Genomic DNA, 24,984 nt, shown 5'->3' with positions numbered 1-24,984 from the left:
TACAACAGGATCTCAACACCACCCTCTCATCAAATACTCCTACAACAGGATCTCAGCACCACCCTCTCATCAAATACTCCTACAGGAGTGCCTGAGCACCACCCTCTCATCAAATACTCCTACAACTGGATCTCAGCACCACTCTCTCATCAAATACTCCTACAAGAGGGCCTGAGCACCACCCTCTCATCAAATACTCCTACAACAGGATCTCAGCACCACCCTCTCATCAAATTCTCCTTCAACAGGATCTCAGCACCACGCTCTCATCAAATACTCCTACAACAGGATCTCAGCACCACCCTATCATCAAATACTCCTACAACAGGATCTCAGCACCACCCTCTCATCAAATACTCCTACAACAGGATCTCAGCACCACCCTCTCATCAAATACTCCTACAACAGGATCTCAGCACCACCCTCTCATCAAATTCTCCTACAACAGGATCTCAGCACCACCCTATCATCAAATACTCCTACAACAGGATCTCAGCAACACCCTCTCATCAAATACTCCTACAACAGGATCTCAGCACCACCCTATTATCAAATACTCCTACAACAGGATCTCAGCACCACTCTCATCAAATACTCCTACAGCAGGATCTCAGCACCACTCTCATCAAATACTCCGACACCAAGGTCTCAGCACTACCCTCTCATCAAATACTCCGACACCAAGGTCTCAGCACTACCTTCTCATCAAATACCCCGACACCAAGGTCTCAGCACTACCCTCTCATCAAATACTCCGACACCAAGGTCTCAGCACTACCCTCTCATCAAATACCCCGACACCAAGGTCTCAGCACTACCCTCTCATCAAATACTCCGACACCAAGGTCTCAGCACTACAGTCTCATCAAATACTCCGACACCAAGGTCTCAGCACTACCCTCTCATCAAATACTCCTACAACATGGCCTCAGCACTACCCTCTCATCAAATACTCGAACACCAATGTCTCAGCACTACCCTCTCATCAAATACTCCACCAACATGGCCTCAGCACTACCCTCTCATCAAATACTCCCACAACAGGATTGCAGAACTACCCTCTCATCAAATACTCCCACAACAGGATTGCAGAACTACCCTCTCATGAAATACTCCCACAACATGGCCTCAGCACTACCCTCTCATCAAATACTCCGACACCAAGGTCTCAGCACTACCCTCTCATCAAATACTCTGACACCAAGGTCTCAGCACTACCCTCTCATCAAATACTCGAACACCAAGGTCTCAGCACTACCCTCTCATCAAATACCCTAACACCATGGTCTCAGCACTACCCTCTCATCAAATACTCTGCCAACATGGCCTCAGCACTACCCTCTCATCAAATACTCCTACAACATGGCCTCAGCACTACCCTCTCATCAAATACTCCGCCAACATGGCCTCAGCACTACCCTCTCATCAAATACTCCAACAACATGGCCTCAGCACTACCCTCTCATCAAATACTCCCACAACAGGATTGCTGAACTACCCTCTCATCAAATACCCTGACACCATGGTCTCAGCACTACCCTCTCATCAAATACTCCTACAAGAGGGCCTCAGCACTACCCTCTCATCAAATACTCCCACAACAGGATTGCAGAACTACCCTCTCATCAAATACTCCGACAACATGGCCTCAGCACTACCCGATCAAATACTCCCACAACAGGATTGCAGAACTACCCTCTCATCAAATACTCCTACAACATGGCCTCAGCACTACCCTCTCATCAAATACTCCCACAACAGGATTGCAGAACTACCCTCTCATCAAATACTCCTACAACATGGCCTCAGCACTACCCTCTCATCAAATACTCCTACAACATGGCCTCAGCACTACCCTCTCATCAAATACTCCAACAACATGGCCTCAGCACTACCCTCTCATCAAATACTCCAACAACATGGCCTCAGCACTACCCTCTCATCAAATACCCTGACACCATGGTCTCAGCACTACCCTCTCATCAAATACTCCGCCAACATGGCCTCAGCACTACCCTTTCATCAAATACTCCGACACCAAGGTCTCAGCACCACCCTCTCATCAAATACTCCTACAACATGGCCTCAGCACTACCCTCTCATCAAATACTCCTACAACATGGCCTCAGCACTACCCTCTCATCAAATACTCCCACAACAGAATTGCAGAACTACCCTCTCAACAAATACCCTGACACCATGGTCTCAGCACTACCCTCATCAAATGCTCCAATAAACGAAGCCTCAGAACTACCCTCTCATCAAATACTCCGACAGCAGGATCTCAGCACCACCCTCTCATCAAATACTCCTACAGCAGGATCTCAGCACCACCCTCTCATCAAATACTCCTACAGCAGGATCTCAGCACCACCCTCTCATCAAATACTCCTACAGCAGGATCTCAGCACCACCCTCTCATCAAATACTCCTACAGCAGGATCTCAGCACCACCCTCTCATCAAATACTCCTACAGCAGGATCTCAGCACTACCCTCTCATCAAATACTCCTACAGCAGGATCTCAGCACCACTCTCATTAAATACTCCTACAGCAGGATCTCAGCACCACCCTCTCATCAAATACTCCTACAGCAGGATCTCAGCACCACCCTCTCATCAAATACTCCTACAGCAGGATCTCAGCACCACCCTCTCATCAAATACTCCTACAACAGGATCTCAGCACCACCCTCTCATCAAATACTCCTACAACAGGATCTCAACACCACCCTCTCATCAAATACTCCTACAACAGGATCTCAGCACCACCCTCTCATCAAATACTCCTACAGCAGGATCTCAGCACCACCCTCTCATCAAATACTCCTACAGCAGGATCTCAGCACCACCCTCTCATCAAATACTCCTACAACAGGATCTCAGCACCACCCTCTCATCAAATACTCCTACAACAGGATCTCAACACCACCCTCTCATCAAATACTCCTACAACAGGATCTCAGCACCACCCTCTCATCAAATACTCCTACAAGAGGGCCTGAGCACTACCCTCTCATCAAATACTCCTACAAGAGGGCCTGAGCACAACCCTCTCATCAAATACTCCTACAACAGGATCTCAGCACCACCCTCTTATCAAATACTCCTACAAGAGGGCCTGAGCACTACCCTCTCATCAAATACTCCTACAACAGGATCTCAGCACAACCCTCTCATCAAATACTCCTACAACAGGATCTCAGCACTACCCTCTCATCAAATACTCCTACAACAGGATCTCAGTACAACCCTCTCATCAAATACTCCTACAACAGGATCTCAGCACAACCTCTCATCAAATACTCCTACAACAGGATCTCAGTACAACCCTCTCATCAAATACTCCTACAACTGGATCTCAGCACCACCCTCTCATCAAATACTCCGACGAGAGGGCCTGAGCACCACCCTCTCATGAAATACTCCTACAACTGGATCTCAGCACCACTGTCTCATCAAATACTCCTACAACAGGATCTCAACACCACCCTCTCATCAAATACTCCTACAACAGGATCTCAGCACCACTGTCTCATCAAATACTCCTACAACTGGATTTCAGCACCACTCTCTCATCAAATACTCCTACAACTGGATCTCAGCACCACTGTCTCATCAAATACTCCTACAACAGGATCTCAACACCACCCTCTCATCAAATACTCCTACAACAGGATCTCAGCACCACCCTCTCATCAAATACTCCTACAGGAGGGCCTGAGCACCACGCTCTCATCAAATACTCCTACAACTGGATCTCAGCACCACTCTCTCATCAAATACTCCTACAAGAGGGCCTGAGCACCACCCTCTCATCAAATACTCCTACAACAGGATCTCAGCACCACCCTCTCATCAAATTCTCCTTCAACAGGATCTCAGCACCACGCTCTCATCAAATACTCCTACAACAGGATCTCAGCACCACCCTATCATCAAATACTCCTACAACAGGATCTCAGCACCACCCTCTCATCAAATACTCCTACAACAGGATCTCAGCACCACCCTCTCATCAAATACTCCTACAACAGGATCTCAGCACCACCCTCTCATCAAATACTCCTACAACAGGATCTCAGCACCACCCTCTCATCAAATTCTCCTACTACAGGATCTCAGCACCACCCTATCATCAAATACTCCTACAACAGGATCTCAGCAACACCCTCTCATCAAATACTCCTACAACAGGATCTCAGCACCACCCTATCATCAAATACTCCTACAACAGGATCTCAGCACCACTCTCATCAAATACTCCTACAGCAGGATCTCAGCACCACTCTCATCAAATACTCCGACACCAAGGTCTCAGCACTACCCTCTCATCAAATACTCCGACACCAAGGTCTCAGCACTACCTTCTCATCAAATACCCCGACACCAAGGTCTCAGCACTACCCTCTCATCAAATACTCCGACACCAAGGTCTCAGCACTACCTCTCATCAAATACCCCGACACCAAGGTCTCAGCACTACCCTCTCATCAAATACTCCGACACCAAGGTCTCAGCACTACACTCTCATCAAATACTCCGACACCAAGGTCTCAGCACTACCCTCTCATCAAATACTCCTACAACATGGCCTCAGCACTACCCTCTCATCAAATACTCGAACACCAATGTCTCAGCACTACCCTCTCATCAAATACTCCACCAACATGGCCTCAGCACTACCCTCTCATCAAATACTCCCACAACAGGATTGCAGAACTACCCTCTCATCAAATACTCCCACAACAGGATTGCAGAACTACCCTCTCATGAAATACTCCCACAACATGGCCTCAGCACTACCCTCTCATCAAATACCCTAACACCATGGTCTCAGCACTACCCTCTCATCAAATACTCTGCCAACATGGCCTCAGCACTACCCTCTCATCAAATAATCCTACAACATGGCCTCAGCACTACCCTCTCATCAAATACTCCGCCAACATGGCCTCAGCACTACCCTCTCATCAAATACTCCAACAACATGGCCTCAGCACTACCCTCTCATCAAATACTCCCACAACAGGATTGCTGAACTACCCTCTCATCAAATACCCTGACACCATGGTCTCAGCACTACCCTCTCATCAAATACTCCTACAAGAGGGCCTCAGCACTACCCTCTCATCAAATACTCCCACAACAGGATTGCAGAACTACCCTCTCATCAAATACTCCTACAACATGGCCTCAGCACTACCCGCTCATCAAATACTCCCACAACAGGATTGCAGAACTACCCTCTCATCAAATACTCCTACAACATGGCCTCAGCACTACCCTCTCATCAAATACTCCCACAACAGGATTGCAGAACTACCCTCTCATCAAATACTCCTACAACATGGCCTCAGCACTACCCTCTCATCAAATACTCCTACAACATGGCCTCAGCACTACCCTCTCATCAAATACTCCAACAACATGGCCTCAGCACTACCCTCTCATCAAATACTCCAACAACATGGTCTCAGCACTACCCTCTCATCAAATACTCCGCCAACATGGCCTCAGCACTACCCTCATCAAATGCTCCAATAAACGAAGCCTCAGAACTACCCTCTCATCAAATACTCCTACAGCAGGATCTGAGCACCACCCTCTCATCAAATACTCCTACAGCAGGATCTCAGCACCACCCTCTCATCAAATACTCCTACAGCAGGATCTCAGCACCACCCTCTCATCAAATACTCCTACAGCAGGATCTCAGCACCACCCTCTCATCAAATACTCCTACAGCAGGATCTCAGCACTACCCTCTCATCAAATACTCCTACAGCAGGATCTCAGCACCACTCTCATTAAATACTCCTACAGCAGGATCTCAGCACCACCCTCTCATCAAATACTCCTACAGCAGGATCTCAGCACCACCCTCTCATCAAATACTCCTACAGCAGGATCTCAGCACCACCCTCTCATCAAATACTCCTACAGCAGGATCTCAGCACCACCCTCTCATCAAATACTCCTACAGCAGGATCTCAGCACCACCCTCTCATCAAATACTCCTACAACAGGATCTCAGCACCACCCTCTCATCAAATACTCCTACAACAGGATCTCAGCACCACTCTCTCATCAAATACTCCAACAGGATCTCAGCACCACCCTCTCATCAAATACTCCTACAACAGGATCTCAGCACCACCCTCTCATCAAATACTCCTACAACAGGGCCTCAATCACTACTACCCTTTCATCAAATACTCCTACAACAGGATCTCAGCACCACCCTCTCATCAAATACTCCTACAACAGGATCTCAGCACCACCCTCTCATCAAATACTCCTACAACAGGATCTCAGCACCACGCTCTCATCAAATACTCCTACAACAGGATCTCAGCACCACGCTCTCATCAAATACTCCTATAACAGGATCTCAGCACCACCCTCTCATCAAATACTCCTACAACAGGGCCTCAATCACTACTACCCTTTCATCAAATACTCCAATAAACGAAGCCCTTGTGCTGCAATATCAAGCCCAAATGTAATTTTAAAAAGAATTAAGGAAGCGATAATAATTGATGGTGAAGTCAATGTGAATACTGTTGGAGCTGCATGGAAGCCTCAATATGGGAACGGACACTGACGTTAGTACTTACCGGGCTTCCTTTCTTTCCATCCTTCCCATGATCACCCTTGTAGCCCGTGTGACCCTGGTAACAGTCACAGACACACAGAAACTTCATGTCAGAATGGGATCTGGCAGCACAAATGTAGCCAATATGTCTGCCATCCCTGATGGGAGCAGCTACCCATACTAAAAATACCTGTACCCGAGTATCACTCAATCATTGACCCCGAAATACTGCATCACTTGACAACCAAACAAAATTTATTCTTTTTTGCCAGTTGGAACTCAACATTTGTTTGTTGTGCTTCCTACCTTTCTTCCCGGTACACCTGGTGGTCCAACTAGACCAGAGGGACAGTCCGATGGACACTGTAACAAACCAGACAAAACTCGAATGAGCTTAATACAATTACAGTGTCACAAAACATCCTGAAATGTAACAAACAAAAAATAAACAAATAAATGGGCACGTGAGAAAATAATGGAAACGTGGGTACACATTGTCCATGATGTCATACCTGTCGTATTATCCAGAATGCACATCAGCACATGGCCAATAAGACAGGTAAGATATAAAGGTGAGGTATGAAGAAGAAGAACTAGCACACAGGCAAAACAAATCTGATCGAAAGAACGGAGAACTCACTCGTTCCGTGAACATAAATCCATAAACTTTACCATAACTTTGAACTAGAGTGCATACCTCACTCTGTAGTGCGCATACCTCCACCAGGCTGAACAGAACGTTTTGCATCCCACTGATAGGCCAGATCCGAATATTGACCGAAATCGAATCAATTAGCCCTCGACACAAACCCAACTTGTCCACCAGTCCGAATCCATCAACCCTGTCCGAATCCATCCATAACCTTTTGAGATATTGTGCTACATGTCGTTTTTTGGCCGATCACTCAATGGGGAAGAATCACTTTTACAATTAAATAATTATCAATCATATCCGGATCCGGATTTTCACCAAAATCTAATCATTTCGTTCTTGTCACACAACAAACATGTCCACCAAATTTTGGCTGAATCCGTCCATAACCTTTTGATGTATCTTGCCTACAGATAGACAAAGAGAGAGATGAAAAATCGCTCATAGAGTGACACTTGGCAAAAGAGAACAAGATAGAATGGAACTCAAAAATATAATTGGTGGTTGAGTTCAGTGACCTGATATGCAAATCATCTTCAAATTTACGTTAATCAGATGAAAAATGTCAATTTTAGAAATTTGGCCTATGTTGACCTTATGACCTATGTTGACCTCAAAAATATTTGGTGCTTGAATTCAGTTAGCTGATATGAAAATCCAATTCAAATTACAAGTCAATCGGATGAAAATTGAGGATTTTAGAAACTTGGCCTATGTTGACCTTATGACCTATGTTGACCTCAAAAATATTTGGTGCTTGAATTCAGTTAGCTGATATGAAAATCCAATTCAAATTACAAGTCAATCGGATGAAAATTGAGGATTTTAGAAACTTGGCCTATGTTGACCTTTTGGCCTGTGTTGACCTCAAAAATATTTGGTGCTTGAATTCAGTTAGCTGATATGAAAATCCAATTCAAATTACAAGTCAATCGGATGAAAATTGAGGATTTTAGAAACTTGGCCTATGTTGACCTTTTGGCCTGTGTTGACCTCAAAAATATTTGGTGCTTGAATTCAGTTAGCTGATATGAAAATCCTATTCAAATTTCAAGTCAATCGGATGAAAATTGAGGATTTTAGAAACTTGGCCTATGTTGACCTTTTGGCCTACATTGACCTCAAAAATATTTGGTGCTTGAATTCAGTTAGCTGATATGAAAATCCAATTCAAATTACAAGTCAATCGGATGAAAATTGAGGATTTTAGAAACTTGGCCTATGTTGACCTTTTGGCCTATGTTGACCTCAAAAATATTTGGTGCTTGAATTCAGTTAGCTGATATGAAAATCCAATTCAAATTACAAGTCAATCGGATGAAAATTGAGGATTTTAGAAACTTGGCCTATGTTGACCTTTTGGCCTACGTTGACCTAAAAAATAGTTGGTGGTTGGTTTCACTAAGCTGATACGAAAATCCTTTTCAAATTTCAAGTGAATCAGATGAAAATTGAGGATTTTAGAAATTTGAAATTGTTGTTGACCTTCTGGCATATGTTGACCTTTTGACCTTTTGACCTCAAAAATATATAGGATTTTGTCGAACGAACTCTACCATTTGATGAAGTTTCGTGAAGATCGGATACAACTGTGACCTGTAGGCAAGTATAAGTGAGCGGACAGACAAACACACAAACCGGAGTGATCCAACATACTTGCAAAAAAAAAAAGTTTTTTTTTGCCAAGTAACAAACAAACAAACAGACAGACAGACAAACAAACAAACAAACGGACTCAAATACAATACCTCTGGCGAGGGTAAAAATCAAACATTAGACAGATGAGTCAAAAACCAGCATCAGCTGGTCCACTTCCCTTACATCATAATACCACCATTGCCATTTCCACAAACTACACAACTACAAACAAGACAACCATAATTAAACAAACCTGGCTCAAAGTCACGTGACGCCCACATACACCAATTAAAATCAAAGCAACAAAAAACTGACAACAACGAACCCCAAGAACTCCGCTTCCCTCGTGTTCCAGGACTCCGTGCAGGCCCTGGTAAAACATATTACTACATTTGGTCACCATGGCAACAGCTACTCATGAGTACACTGACAAAATGAGTGACGTCAAACAATAGATCAACACATGCACTTAATATTCACAATCAGTTTCATCACGTGTTCAGTTCAATAGATGAACCATTTCAGTTATTCCATAACTTTAAAATCGAGAAATAATTTGTATGTGTTTTAACAGAAAATTATATAATTTTTTTTTGAGATACAAAGTCGAGGCTCATGGAGGAGCAAGAATTCTAGGAGCAAGCTCGTGGAGGAGCAAGCAAGAAACTAATTTCCATTCTATAATGATGAGCATTTGCTTTCCACGTGGCAAACAGCTGAACAAAACAGTCACACACAGTCACACACAGTCACACAAAGTCACACACACACAGTCACACACACATACATGCACACACGCACACAGTCACACACACACATACACACACACACAGTCATACACAGTCATACACAGACACACACACACACACACACACACACACACGCATACATGCACACACGCACACAGACACACACACACGCACATAGACACACGCACACAGACACAGACACACGCACACAGACACACACACACACACACACACACACACACACACACACACACACACACACACACACACACACAGTCACACAAACAAATCTAATTTTTTTATGTCTTTCTCACAATTGTATTTACTACCTAATTGTACGTACAGTATCGGCTGTTCCTGAAGTACATTAAAATTTAAAGGATTGTTGTAAATCAAGTTAATTTCACATTAAGCTCCTGCAGTTAACTTTATTTAAATTGTAAACCTCAAAATATTTCCTTACGTAAAGTAAGAATGTTAACATGTAAGCAATTGACTGACACACATGCACAAACACACATACGCACACACAAACACATACACACAAACACGTACAGCCACCAACACACACACAAATACACACAACACACACATGAACACATAGATACACACACACACACACACATACACACACACACAAACACATGAACACATAGATACACACACACAAACACATACACACACACATACACATCCACACAAACACACACACACACAAACACACACATACAAACACACACAAACACATACACACACCAACACACACACACACATACACACACACACAAACACATGAACACATAGATACACACACACAAACACATACACACAAACACATCCACACAAACACACACACACACACATACATACAAACACATACACACAAACACACACACACACACAAACACACACACACACAAACACACACACGCACAACACACACAACACACACACACAAACATACAAACACACACATACACACAAACACATATACACACACAAACACATGCACACATGACAACAAATTTATTGGGAAGGGGCTCATAGAATACATTCCCACTTACATTTTACCTGGCACATGAAGGTGCTCAATATGGGGATGGGGGAGAACAATAGCAATAAATAACAAACCGACCTGTTCCCCGACAGGCCCAGGAGGTCCGGGAAGGCCGACAGGTCCCATATCGCCCTAAAACAGTCACAAACGAGCATCTCATTGAAGCATGTGATGTTATTTCCCAATTCTTATTCCTAAATTACGTGAATGGTCACGTGAAGCTAGAAGGGAACAATTCGATATCATTGACATGTATCGTGGTGGCAAATGATTATTAATCAAACATGCAGAATACTATAGCGGCCTGATCGTACTTTCATGATGTCAAACTGTGTTTTCTTATGATCTGTGGTGCGTTTTCTCACCGGAGGTCCATGCTCACCCGCAGGGCCTTGTTCACCATCAAATCCTGGTGGACCCTATACACCAGACATGTAAGCATTGAAATTAGTAAAAAAAAGAAAGAAAGTACTAACACTGCCAACAAAAAGATTACTCAACTAAAGAGATGCCTTTGGGGTCATCCTGAATTATATAGGGGAAGTTCGCAGAATTTGGACCATGGGATCCCCATTTACTGTATCTTCATTCAGACCCTTTCTTTTTTTCTCTCCAATTTCATTAAAATCCTCTTACACTCATTTTCTCCCCCTAAACTGATCCATTCTTTCCCCTTTTTAGAATTGTACTTTCAATTCCTTCATGCTTACAGTAGCATGTTATAGGGTCTTCAATTTGAGCGCCCTGTCATGTCGTTAAATAACACGAGGTGGGTTGACTCTGCCTGTAATCCTTCTGACGTCAGAAAAATGGGTACCAGCTTACTGGAAGCAGCAATGAAGCAACCAGCAGCCACAGGCTGCACACAACATAATAGTAATAATAATGACACGAATTCCTCCCTCCTGCCCCTCCACAAATCTACACGTACATAGCCCCTTAAAAGGCCTATCCAGCAGTGGTTCAAAACTGAGCTATTCTGACGAGCCCCGTAAGGATGAAACCGAGAACCTTTTACTGGAGACGACGAAATATGACGATGCTCCACTCAAGGCCAAGTTGAAACACAACGTTCGATAATAACTATAGTTGGCTCTGAACCAAGGGAAGGGAACCATCCCGACACACGTGCTTCAGGCCTACTGATAAATGGAACACCGCACTTGCTCACTGATCGAACTCGTTCACCGATTCCTTTGGAATGACCAATCACGTCGACTGTGGACAAATGTCACGAGCCCTTCCTTTGTGGCCACATGGATTCAGTGAACGTTCCACCGGATGGGCCTCCTCGATCACCCGGTTCGATTGTTTCTGTGATGATGGCGTTTATAATTTAGTAAACTTAAACAAAAAGCACTTCGAAAGCTTAAGGATGCAAGTGACCTCGATAAAGATCCAATATGACTGAGTTGTTGATTTATCAGGTAAATCATAATGATCATCACCATGATCATCATCATGATCATTATCATGATCATTAACATGATAATCATCATCATGATCATCATCATGATCGTCAACAGGAGCATCATCAGCCTCATTATCATCATTGCCATGATCATCATCATCATCATCATGATCATCCTCATGATTATCATCATCACCATGAGCATGATCATCATAATGCTCATCACCATAATCATCATCATGATCATCATCATGATTATCATTATCGTCATGATCATCAACATCGTCGTCATCATCACCATGAGTATCAACATGATCATCAACAGCATCATTATCATCATCGCCATGATAATCATCATAATTATCCTCGTCGTCATGATCATCCACATCGTCATCATAATCAATAGTATCATCGTGATCGTCAACATGATCTTCATCTGCATCATTATCATCATCAGCATCATCATGATCATCATCATGATCAGTATCAGCTTCAGCATGAGCATCATCATGATTATCATCATCACAATGACCATGATCATCATAATGCTCATCACCATAATCATCATCATGATTATCATTATCGGCATGATCATGATCATCACCATCATGATTATCATCTTCTTCATGATCATGATCGTCATCATCGTCATCATTATCATCAGCATCAGCATAATTATCCTCATCGTCATCATCATCAACATCGTCATCATCACCATGATCATCATCATGATCATCAACATGATCATCATCATGATCAGCATCATCACCATGAGCATCAACATGATCATCATCATCACCATGATCATCATCATGATTATCATCATCGTCATGATCATCATCAGCATCATCATCCTGTTTTTAGTTCTTTGCAGAACGAAGACCTCTCTGAACTCACGTTGAGGGCACTGCCATACTTGCCACGCGTGCTATGAAGTACAAATTGGCAGGAGAGTTTAGGGAGGAATTCGGATTTTTGTTCCAGGGTGCCGGTGATAACTCGTCTACTCTCTCCACGAAACACACACGTGGGATCTATAATGTCCACCAACAACTAATGGCAGCAGACGGGTCCTCCAGTTTGAGGTCTATCCGATCGACGGTGCATACATACGCTGGTGCTTCACCCTGCTTGTGAAACACCAGAGTGGCAGTTTATAGCTGCTTCCAGATTCGAACACAGGATACAGTCAGCTCAATGTTGAGTTATCCATCGAGCACGTTAAGCTCGGCAGGACCAAATATTGACAATGTGTGTTGAGGTGTACACCGCAAATCGACACAACAATCTCATTGGGTATAACTGTGTGTGTGTGTGTGTGTGTGTGTGTGTGTGTGTGTGTGTGTGTGTGTGTGTTGAGTGACTGGTACTCACAGTTGGACCACGCAGACCCTGCACCGAAGGAGGTGGATACATGTGGAAAGAAAGCACAATATGCGATTCCATCAAACACTGACTCAAGTTTCATTGTCCTTACCTGGAAAGGCGAAGCATATAGCTTCTGCTTTGTGTCTTTGGTGTCAGTAATGTGACGTAAGCATTTCTCCATTGAACTTCTCGTTGCTAGGAGGTTTGTGAGAAAGTGAGGAGGTTTCTGTGAAAGTGAGGAGGTTTGTGTGAAGTTGAGGAGGTTTGTGTGAAGTTGAGGAGGTTTTTGTGTGAAATTGAGGAGGTTTGTGTGAAATTGAGGAGGTTTTTGTGTGGAATTGAGGAGGTTTTTGTGTGAAATTGAGGAGGTTTTTGTGTGAAATTGAGGAGGTTTTTGTGTGAAATTGAGGACGTTTTTGTGTGAAATTGAGGTGGTTTTTGTGTGAAATTGAGGACGTTTTGTGTCAAATTGAGGAGGTTTTGTGTCAAATTGAGGAGGTTTGTGTGTAAGTGAGGAGGTTTGTGAGAAAGTGAGGTGGTTTGTGTGAAATTGAGGAGGTTTTGTGTGAAATTGAGGGGTTTTTGTGTGAAAGTGAGGAGGTTTGTGTGAAAGTGAGGAGGTTTGTGTGAAAGTGAGGTTTGTGAGAACGTGAGGAGGTTTGTGTGAAAGTGAGGTTTGTGCGAACGTGAGGAGGTTTGCGTGAGGGTGAGACTGTACAAGTGTCAATTGGGTGGTGAGGGTTAACATATGAATATCTCACTGATAAAGATGATGGCTGTCCTCGTTGTCCTTGAGGTCCTGGATCACCCTAATAAATCAAAAGCCAATGATAAGAAATATTAGATCAATGGACACCAAATGTCAGAGGTGAAGAATCACTTTAAAAATTCTACTGGCCGGATCCGGATCCGGATCTTCACCAATATCTAATCATTTCGGCCTTGTCACACACACACAACCTCTCCACCAAATTTTATCCAAATCAGTCCACAACATTTTGAGATATCCTGTTCACAGACAAACATATGAAAAATCACTCATCGAGCGACACTGGGCAAAAGAAAACAAAGCAGAATGGCGCTCAGTAGGGAATCCTTTTGACCTCAAAAATAATTGGTGGTTGAATTCGTTGACCTGATATGCAAATCGTCTCCAATTTTTAAGTTAATCGGATGAAAATTGACAATTTTATAAATTTGGCCTATGCTGACCTTTTGGCCTATGTTGACTTCAAATATAATTCATGGTTGAATTCAGTCAGCTGATATGCAAATCTTATTCAAAGTTCAAGTGCATCATATGAAAATTGAGGATTTTAGAAATATGAAAAAAGTGGTTGACCTTTGGGCTATGTTGACCTTTTGGCCGAAGTTGACCTCAAAAATAGTTAGTGGTTGAATTTAGTTAGCTGATGTGCAAATCCTGTTCAAAGTTCAAGTCCATCATATGAAAATTGAGGATTTAAAAAATTTGAAAAAAGTGGTTCACCTTTGGCCTATGTTGACCTTTTGACCTTTTGACCCCAAAAATATATATGATTTTGTCGGACCACCAACTCTGCCGTTTGGTGAAGTTTTGTGAAGATCAGTTAAAAATTGTGACCTGTAGGCAAGTATAAGTGTGTGGACAGACAAACAAACAAGCACACACACACACACACACACACACACACACACACACACACACACACACACACACACACACACACACACACACACACACACACACACACACACACACACGCACAAACACCCACACACACACACACACACACACACACGCACAAACACACACACACACACACACACACACACACACACACACACACACACACACACACACACACACACACACACACAAACCGGAGTAATCAACATACTTGTCAAAAAAACAACAACATTTGCCAAGTAACAAACAGAAGTGAAAACAACCTCCATGCACCTTTACTGGTGGACAATGTGAATGACCAAATTTAGAGAATAGCAAATGAATAAACGGACATTACGTTTCACATTTCATCCCACACTATATCAAGTGTACAATTAAATTGCCATTTTCTTCCAGCCCCCAGTTTCCAATGGCGCGTTTCCTGAGTGGTCCCTGTGCAGTGTTTGTGACAATATGGAAGCTTGGAAGTTTGCTCTTTTAGTATTTATTTATTTTTAACTCAACTGGACTACCGTCCAGTTCAGTTCATCACATACTGAACCCTCCGGCGTCCGTCGTCTGTCGTCCGTTAACTTTTCGACGTTAACACTCCAGCGTCCACAAATATCAAGCGATTCTGATCAAACTTGACATGCAGCATCCTTACCCCAAGGACCAGGTTGGTATTACATTTCAGCCCGATCCGTGGAAAAATGGCGGACTTAGGCGACCATTTTGTTTTTGGTCATGAATACGACGTTAACACTCTAGCGTCCACAAATATTTATGGATTTTGATCAAACTTGGTGTTTGAGACTCTTACCACACAAGGGAGGTTGCTATTGCATTCCAACCCGATCCGTCACAAAATGGCCGCCATAGGCCGCCATATTGTTTTCAGCTCCGAAACGACGTTAAGCCTTTAACGTCCACAAATATTTATGGACTAGCCGAAACCCGTGGAACATCCACGGAAGGGAGGATGTGGTGTATGGATAGAATGTACCATTATGGATGGCATAGGGGAGCGCTCATGGGATCTTCTTCTTCCGTTAAGCTCCAATTTTTTCTCTTTAAGTTAAGTCCAATCAGTCCTCTCTGCTCGAAGTGCTCAGGCCATGCCTTCCCGCTCTCATACTTTTATTGCCGTTCGGTGTAGAAAGGGATTGACATATCGTTCGTCTGTTTCAGCTCGTTATCTTTAAGCTTCCTTACGTCTCGCCACCTGCTACACCTCTCTGAGTTACGAGGATTTATGCAACGCACCCCGAGTGTCGCAATGTCACTCCATTTAACTTTAGTAAAATGACGATAAAGACGTTTCCTTATATATCCTAATTTAAAATGTTCAAGGGAATAAAAAGACCATTTGGTTCACACCACCCATGTTTACACCACTCGACTGTCCAATCAGCGGATGGCTTGCTTCGCCTTCGTCCAGCAGACGCCAATACGATGGCGTCGTAAGATGGCGTCGTATCGGCAGTTAATCGGATGCTTTTGGGCCCCAACGTCGGCTAATTAAGATTTTTCGAGTATGGCTGTACGTGATAAACAAAGAGCGCGGTTCGTAGATCGTAAATCCATTGGTGCCGTGGGCATCGGGTCACTGGGTGCGGCGTAAAAGGGATAACAAAGTCGAGTCCTTACGCTATTATTATATAGATTTTAATCAAACTTGGTGTTTGAGACTCTTACCACACAAGGTAGGTTGCTATCTCATGTCAACCCGATCTGTCACAAAATGGCCGCCATAGGCCGGCATATTTTTTTCAGCTCTTAAGAAAAGCACACTGGGACAAGATGTCGGGGTGGGTGACTTTGAAAGCGAATTACACCCGTTTCCTTTTATCTACACAACAATATTTCTGCAACATTGTTGCAAAGTGTAACATTGTATCAATTGTAAAACAAGGACAAGTACAAGGATAGAAGGACCTTAAAATTATTACACAAGGTTGTTGGCTTTTCATTTAAGTCAAATCTAGTACACACAACTGACCTACTTTAAAGTTGTCCAGTCAGTTCAGTTGAGTTCTGCTTCCCTGGAAGCTCTAGCTTTGTATACAAGATCGAGGCTCGTGTAAGAGCTAACATTGATCACAAAAAGACAAACTGACACATAAAACATATGATAAAGGGAGCGGGAGACAAGATGGAGAGCAGGGACATCGGGAGATCTGTGGGAGGTAGAGGGCTTAGGGGTGGGGGCATGGGAAGGGGGGTGGGGGAGTGGGAGAGGAAAAAAAAAAACACATGGACACTGCTAAGACTTCCAGGAAAGAAATCGGTATTTCAAAAAAGTGGATCTGCGGTGAATTAACGGGGGTAGAAAAGATCAAGGTTTTGGATGGGGGAAGATAAGAGATGGTGGTGAACAGCTGTTTTAAAGACCTGGAGGGAGGAGTGGGATTGAAGAAGAGAGTATCCAATTCTAATGCATCTATTGTAGGTAGGGGGGATTCAAGCACCTTTTCCCAAAAGTATGAATGTCATTGGAATAACCTTTGCACACTACTGTACATTACAAAGGAATTATTTTTTTTTGACAATGATTTCATAAAGATTTCACAGATATAATAATGGTGTAAATGGTGCATGGCAAGTCTCACATCCTTCCTTTCGGCCATCAGCTTCTTCTTACCTGATATTGAAGTATAACGATAAATAATTATTGTGTTGTCATTTGAATGTAAGCATCACGTGCTCAATTCTCACGGATCAGACTCACCCGTGGGCCTTGTGGTCCGAAAGAGCCAGGTGGGCCAACTGGGCCAGCTAATCCCTGGAAAACAATGGAGTGGGATGAGGACATAGACAATGCAAGAAAATGAGAAGAGGAAACATTTCTGTAAAGAGAGCGGAAAGTAGTGCCAAAGAGTGAGGAGTGAGAAGGAAAGAAGAGTGAGGGAATGATAAAACGAGAATAACTTTTAGATTCAAATATCCGAATAATCAAAAATTCTCATTCAATTCACATCAAGCAGTCTCGTCATACTTGGGAGCCATTGTGGTATTTAATAAGATAGCTAGAACTGCACTCGGTAGAGCGCATACCTCGGCCAGGCTGAACACATTACATTGTGGATCCCAATGATAGGCCTGATCTGGATTCGGACCTGAAACAAAATCTCGTCCGCTTGTTCTTGTCATCTTCCCAACTCATCCACCAAGTTTTGTCATAATCCGACCACAATTTTTTGAAATATCTTGCCATATATTGTTTTTGGCCCCATCTCTCAATGGTGAAAAATCCCTTTAAAATTTTTTACATCTCGTATCCGGATCCGGATTCGGATCTTCACCAAAATCTAATGAATTCGTCCTTGTCATGCACCCAACCTGTCCACCAAGGTTCGGCCGAATCCGTTCACAACCTTTTGAGATATCGGATTCGATTTTGGTGAAGGTTCTAATCTGAATCCAGATAAGATAATTTTTAAAGTAATTCTTCACCATTGAGTGATCGGGATAAAAACGATATATAGCAGGATATCTCAAAAAGTTATGGACTGATTCGGCTGAAACTTGGTTGACGGGTTGGAGGTGTAACAAGGAAGAGTTGATTCAATTTTGTTGAAGATCTGTATATGGATCCAGATCAGAGGATTTTAAAAGTCATTCTTCACCATTGAGTGATCGGGATAAAAACGATATATAGCAGGATATCTCAAAAAGTTATGGACTGATTCGGCTGAAACTTGGTTGACGGGTTGGAGGTGTAACAAGGAAGAGTTGATTCAATTTTGTTGAAGATCTGTATATGGATCCAGATCAGAGGATTTTAAAAGTCATTCTTCACCATTGAGTGATCGGGATTAAAACGATATATAGCAGGATATCTCAAAAAGTTATGGACTGATTCGGCTGAAACTTGGTTGACGGGTTGGAGGTGTAACAAGGAAGAGTTGATTCAATTTTGTTGAAGATCTGTATATGGATCCAGATCAGAGGATTTTAAAAGTCATTCTTCACCATTGAGTGATCGGGATTAAAACGATATATAGCAGGATATCTCAAAAAGTTATGGACTGATTCGGATGAAACCTGGTGGACGCGTTGGGTGTGTAACAAGGAAGAATTGATTCAATTTTGGTGAAGATGTGGATCTGGATCCAGATAAGATAATTTTAAGTGATTCTTCACCATTGAGTGATCGGGATTAAAACGATATATAGCAGGATATCTCAAAAAGTTATGGACTGATTCGGATGAAACTTGGTGGACGCGTTGGGTGTGTAACAAGGAAGAATTGATTCAATTTTGGTGAAGATGTGGATCTGGATCCAGATAAGATAATTTTAAGTGATTCTTCACCATTGAGTGATCGGGATTAAAACGATATATAGCAGGATATCTCAAAAAGTTATGGACTGATTCGGATGAAACCTGGTGGACGCGTTGGGTGTGTAACAAGGAAGAATTGATTCAATTTTGGTGAAGATGTGGATCTGGATCCAGATAAGAGAATTTTAAAGTGATTCTTCACCAATGAGTGATCGGGATTAAAACGACACATAGCAGGATATCTCAAAAAGTTATGGACTGATTCGGCTGAAACTTGGTTGACGGGTTGGAGGTGTAACAAGGAAGAGTTGATTCAATTTTGTTGAAGATCTGTATATGGATCCAGATCAGAGGATTTTAAAAGTCATTCTTCACCATTGAGTGATCGGGATTAAAACGATATATAGCAGGATATCTCAAAAAGTTATGGACTGATTCGGATGAAACTTGGTGGACGCGTTGGGTGTGTAACAAGGAAGAATTGATTCAATTTTGGTGAAGATGTGGATCTGGATCCAGATAAGAGAATTTTAAAGTGATTCTTCACCAATGAGTGATCGGGATTAAAACGACACATAGCAGGATATCTCAAAAAGTTATGGACTGATTCGGATGAAACCTGGTGGACGCGTTGGGTGTGTAACAAGGAAGAATTGATTCAATTTTGGTGAAGATGTGGATCTGGATCCAGATAAGAGAATTTTAAAGTGATTCTTCACCAATGAGTGATCGGGATTAAAACGACACATAGCAGGATATCTCAAAAAGTTATGGACTGATTCGGATGAAACCTGGTGGACGCGTTGGGTGTGTAACAAGGAAGAATTGATTCAATTTTGGTGAAGATGTGGATCTGGATCCAGATAAGAGAATTTTAAAGTGATTCTTCACCAATGAGTGATCGGGATTAAAACGACACATAGCAGGATATCTCAAAAAGTTATGGACTGATTCGGATGAAACCTGGTGGACGGGTTGGGTGTGTAACAAGGAAGAATTGATTCAATTTTGGTGAAGATGTGGATCTGGATCCAGATAAGATAATTTTAAGTGATTCTTCACCATTGAGTGATCGGGATTAAAACGATATATAGCAGGATATCTCAAAAAGTTATGGACTGATTCGGATGAAACTTGGTGGACGCGTTGGGTGTGTAACAAGGAAGAATTGATTCAATTTTGGTGAAGATGTGGATCTGGATCCAGATAAGATAATTTTAAGTGATTCTTCACCATTGAGTGATCGGGATTAAAACGATATATAGCAGGATATCTCAAAAAGTTATGGACTGATTCGGATGAAACCTGGTGGACGCGTTGGGTGTGTAACAAGGAAGAATTGATTCAATTTTGGTGAAGATGTGGATCTGGATCCAGATAAGAGAATTTTAAAGTGATTCTTCACCAATGAGTGATCGGGATTAAAACGACACATAGCAGGATATCTCAAAAAGTTATGGACTGATTCGGATGAAACCTGGTGGACGCGTTGGGTGTGTAACAAGGAAGAATTGATTCAATTTTGGTGAAGATGTGGATCTGGATCCAGATAAGATAATTTTAAGTGATTCTTCACCATTGAGTGATCGGGATTAAAACGATATATAGCAGGATATCTCAAAAAGTTATGGACTGATTCGGATGAAACTTGGTGGACGCGTTGGGTGTGTAACAAGGAAGAATTGATTCAATTTTGGTGAAGATGTGGATCTGGATCCAGATAAGATAATTTTAAGTGATTCTTCACCATTGAGTGATCGGGATTAAAACGATATATAGCAGGATATCTCAAAAAGTTATGGACTGATTCGGATGAAACCTGGTGGACGCGTTGGGTGTGTAACAAGGAAGAATTGATTCAATTTTGGTGAAGATGTGGATCTGGATCCAGATAAGAGAATTTTAAAGTGATTCTTCACCAATGAGTGATCGGGATTAAAACGACACATAGCAGGATATCTCAAAAAGTTATGGACTGATTCGGATGAAACTTGGTGGACGGGTTGGTGGTGTGACAAGGAAGAATTGATTCAATTTTGGTGAAGATCTGGATATGGATCCAGATAAGAGAATTTTAAAGTGATTCTTCACCAATGAGTGATCGGGATTAAAACGACACATAGCAGGATATCTCAAAAAGTTATGGACTGATTCGGATGAAACTTGGTGGACGGGTTGGGTGTGTACAAAGAACTGATTCAATTTTGGTGAATATCTGGATATGGATCCAGATCAGATAATTTAAAGTGATTCTTCAGCATTAAGTGATCGGGATAAAAACGATATATAGCAGGATAAACTGTTCAGCTTACTCATCGGGTGACGTCATTATTAAAAGAGAAGGGGTGTATCAAGATCCTTGTAGATCTGAGGAATGGCATTTATCCTCCACCCCCTCCCACCCACATCCACCCCACAGATGTCCCTCTCACTGACAAACTACCAGGAAGTGCCTTATAAACCATGCGAGCATTGTAATCACGTTGGTTTAGAACCCATCAATGGCACATAAACTGTTCAGCCAGGTGGAGGTATATGCTCTCTATGAATTGACGTTAATTGTAACTCATTGTGTCATCAATGGTAGAAAAAGCCAAATTTGACACTCACTGACACATCAGCCCGTTTTACCCCAATTTGCTACTTTGGTCGATTTTATCCCTAAAAAAACCCAAAAACATGTCGATCCACTAATATATGTCAAACTGTAGAAACAGAGAAATTAAGATACAATTTCCATGGTTACATCTTCTTTGGGTTCCAGTGGGTTCATTTCTGTTTCTCGGTTCAAATGGCTGCTCATGGTTCCAATAATGTTGGCTCAGTTTGATTCGATCGCACGACTAGACCCGGAGAACGACAAATGGAATGGGAGCACACGTACATCCATCCCAGGTACACCTAGTGGTCCTCGAGGTCCAAACGATCCTGCTGGTCCTTGTTCACCTTTCAAACCCTGCGCAGCATCACATGTAGTTAATCACGTGGCAAAACGTGACGTCATGCATCACATTACAGCCGTATCCAATCAAAAATAGACAAATAATTATATTATTAAAAAGATCCTGATCGCTACTAATTGCTGTTGTCAATGTACTACTAGTACTGGTACTAGTACTAGTAGTAGTACTGGTACTAGTACTAGTAGTAGTACTAGTACTAGTACTAGTAGACACTAGTAGTACTACTACTACTACTACTACTACTACTACTACTACTACTACTACTACTACCACCTGTCTGACTTCCGTTTTCCGGTCCGGTCGTGAGAGGACGCTGGCGTCGTTTGCTCGCCGCTTCTCTGACTGGACCATTGTCCGTGTCTTGCTTTCCTGGTGGTCGTGGCGGATTTATGGCCATTGAGTCTTCCTCTGCGCGGTCCCGGCTCTGCTCTGCTGCTCCGGGCTTCACCTGCTCGGCTCCATCGCTGTTTCCTCGGGCCCACTCCCGTTGGTTGTGTCGATTGTTTCGCCTCCTCACCCTTGGCCGCGTGCTCGCTTTGCCTTCGCTCCTGCTGGCATGGCTCTGCGGTACTCTGCCGCAAGGCTTCTCCTGCTTAAAACCCGCTCCACCCCATCATGCATCTCTGCAATCAGATCGAATGGACTCCTGCGTCGACCCAGGTACATTCACCGTGGCTCCGGTCGTAAGTTTGTTTATTTACAATCAGGTCACTCCATCCCCATCCTCTGGTCGGCTCAGCGCACTCCCACTCATCGTCCCAACACACCTGGTCACAACAACGCACAAAATCGCACCTCCTGTCTGCGAACCCTGGCCAAATCACCTGGATTCATACCCGCCGTACAAAACAACATCAAGCTCACCCTGTTCAATACCCGGTCCCTCAACAACAAATGCCTCATCCTGAACGACTACATCCTGGAAAATAAACTGGACTTTCTCTGTCTCACTGAGACCTGGCAACAACCACTGGACTACTACACGCTCAACCTCACCACACCCAATGGATATTCTTACATCAATAAACCACGCTCGGAGGGCCGAGGTGGTGGAATTGCCGTTATTCACCGACAAGACATCAAGACCAACCTCATCTCCATCTCATCTGCTCCATCATTTGAACACCTGGCTTTTAAACTCTCTGGTCACACACAGTCAGTCATGGCTGTTGTCTACCGCCCTCCCAAACCACACCCATCATTCCTGTCTGACTTCTCCTACTTTCTGACCCAGCTATGTTCCCTCTCCCCCTCAATCCTCCTCCTTGGTGATTTCAATATCCACATGGACTCCACTGACTCCACGCTAACCACTGACTTCACTGATTTACTCACCTGCTTTAACCTCACTCAACATGTCAACTTTCCTACCCATAACCGTGGTCACATTTTGGACCTTGTCTGCTCTACTGGACTAATTTTGCACCATCTCTCTGGCTCCGACCTCACTCTCTCTGACCACCTAGCCATCACTCTGACCATCAACATCCCCACCCCAGCACCAAGGCATTATCGCACTATCAACTTCCGTAAGCTAAACGCTTTTTCACCTGCCTCATTCTCATCGACCCTCTCTGAAAAAATGTCCACTTCTCCCTTCGTTGACCTCCACACCCCTTCTGACCTCACTGACTACTACAACCACACTCTCTCTTCCTGCCTTGACCAAATTGCGCCTATAAAAACCAAAACAGTTTCTTTCACCCATTCTGCTCCCTGGTTTACCCCTGAGCTCCGCCTAATGAAAACTCGTGCTCGCCAACTTGAAAGACTCCGCAATAAAACAGGTCTCACAGTTCACTCCCAGGCCTACAAGGACCACATACAACACTATAAAGATGCCCTCTCCCGCGCCCGCTCCGCCTACTACTCTCAAATTATCCACTCTGGCTCCGGAAACCCAAAAGCACTCTTCTCTACAATAAACAAACTCCTCAGCCCCCTGAACACCACCACCCAGTCATTCACAATAGACAACTGCATCTCCTTCCTTTCATTCTTCCAACGCAAAATTGAAAACATCTACAACAGCTTGACCACCGCCGCACCCGCTCCCCCTCAAACCACCTGCCCCCCCTTATCCTGCCATCCCCTGTCTCAATTCTCCCCAGTCTCCCCTACTGACCTCTCTGAACTCCTCATCGGAATGAAAACTGCCACCTGCACTCTTGACCCCATCCCCTCCAGCTTTGTCAAGGCCTCCCTTCCTGCTCTTTCTCCACTTATCATTGCAACAATAAACTCCTCCCTGTCTACAGGCATCGTCCCACCATCCCTCAAAATTGCTGCTGTTACCCCCATTCTGAAAAAACCTGGACTAAACCCTGACACCCTAAATAACTTCAGACCCATCTCCAACCTACCCTTTCTGTCAAAGGTTTTGGAACGCGCTGTAGCCACTCAACTCAAGCATCACCTCTCTGCCAATAACCTGTATGAAACATTCCAATCCGGATTCCGGTCCAACCACAGTACTGAAACTGCTCTCCTCAAAATCACCAACGACCTTCTCCTCTCCTCTGATGCTGGCAACCTCAACATTCTCATCCTCCTCGACCTCAGCGCTGCCTTTGACACCATCGATCACACCATCCTCCTCACCCGACTTGAAAC

General features: G+C 43.4%; 1 protein-coding gene across 1 annotated transcript in view; it reads right to left on the bottom strand.

The window, feature by feature from the left end:
• The window catches only part of LOC137428690 (uncharacterized), a 220,452-nt gene that overhangs the window by 130,740 nt on the left and 64,728 nt on the right, over positions 1-24,984 (bottom strand). Inside the window, exons 4-12 of the mRNA XM_068118595.2 lie at positions 22,293-22,364; positions 17,853-17,906; positions 14,235-14,282; positions 13,480-13,497; positions 11,060-11,113; positions 10,773-10,826; positions 9,214-9,258; positions 6,905-6,961; positions 6,621-6,674 (exon numbers count right to left, since the gene is read on the bottom strand). Coding sequence (XP_067974696.2) covers positions 6,621-6,674; positions 6,905-6,961; positions 9,214-9,258; positions 10,773-10,826; positions 11,060-11,113; positions 13,480-13,497; positions 14,235-14,282; positions 17,853-17,906; positions 22,293-22,364 — 456 coding nt within the window. The remainder of the gene's footprint in view (positions 1-6,620; positions 6,675-6,904; positions 6,962-9,213; positions 9,259-10,772; positions 10,827-11,059; positions 11,114-13,479; positions 13,498-14,234; positions 14,283-17,852; positions 17,907-22,292; positions 22,365-24,984) is intronic.

This window comes from Myxine glutinosa, chromosome 5 (assembly GCF_964187855.1).
Source record: "Myxine glutinosa chromosome 5, kmMyxGlut1.1, whole genome shotgun sequence".
NCBI classification, from domain to species: Eukaryota; Metazoa; Chordata; class Myxini; order Myxiniformes; family Myxinidae; genus Myxine; species Myxine glutinosa.
The sequence above is the reverse complement of the archived record's forward strand: the minus strand, read 5'-3'. Positions and strand labels throughout refer to the sequence as shown.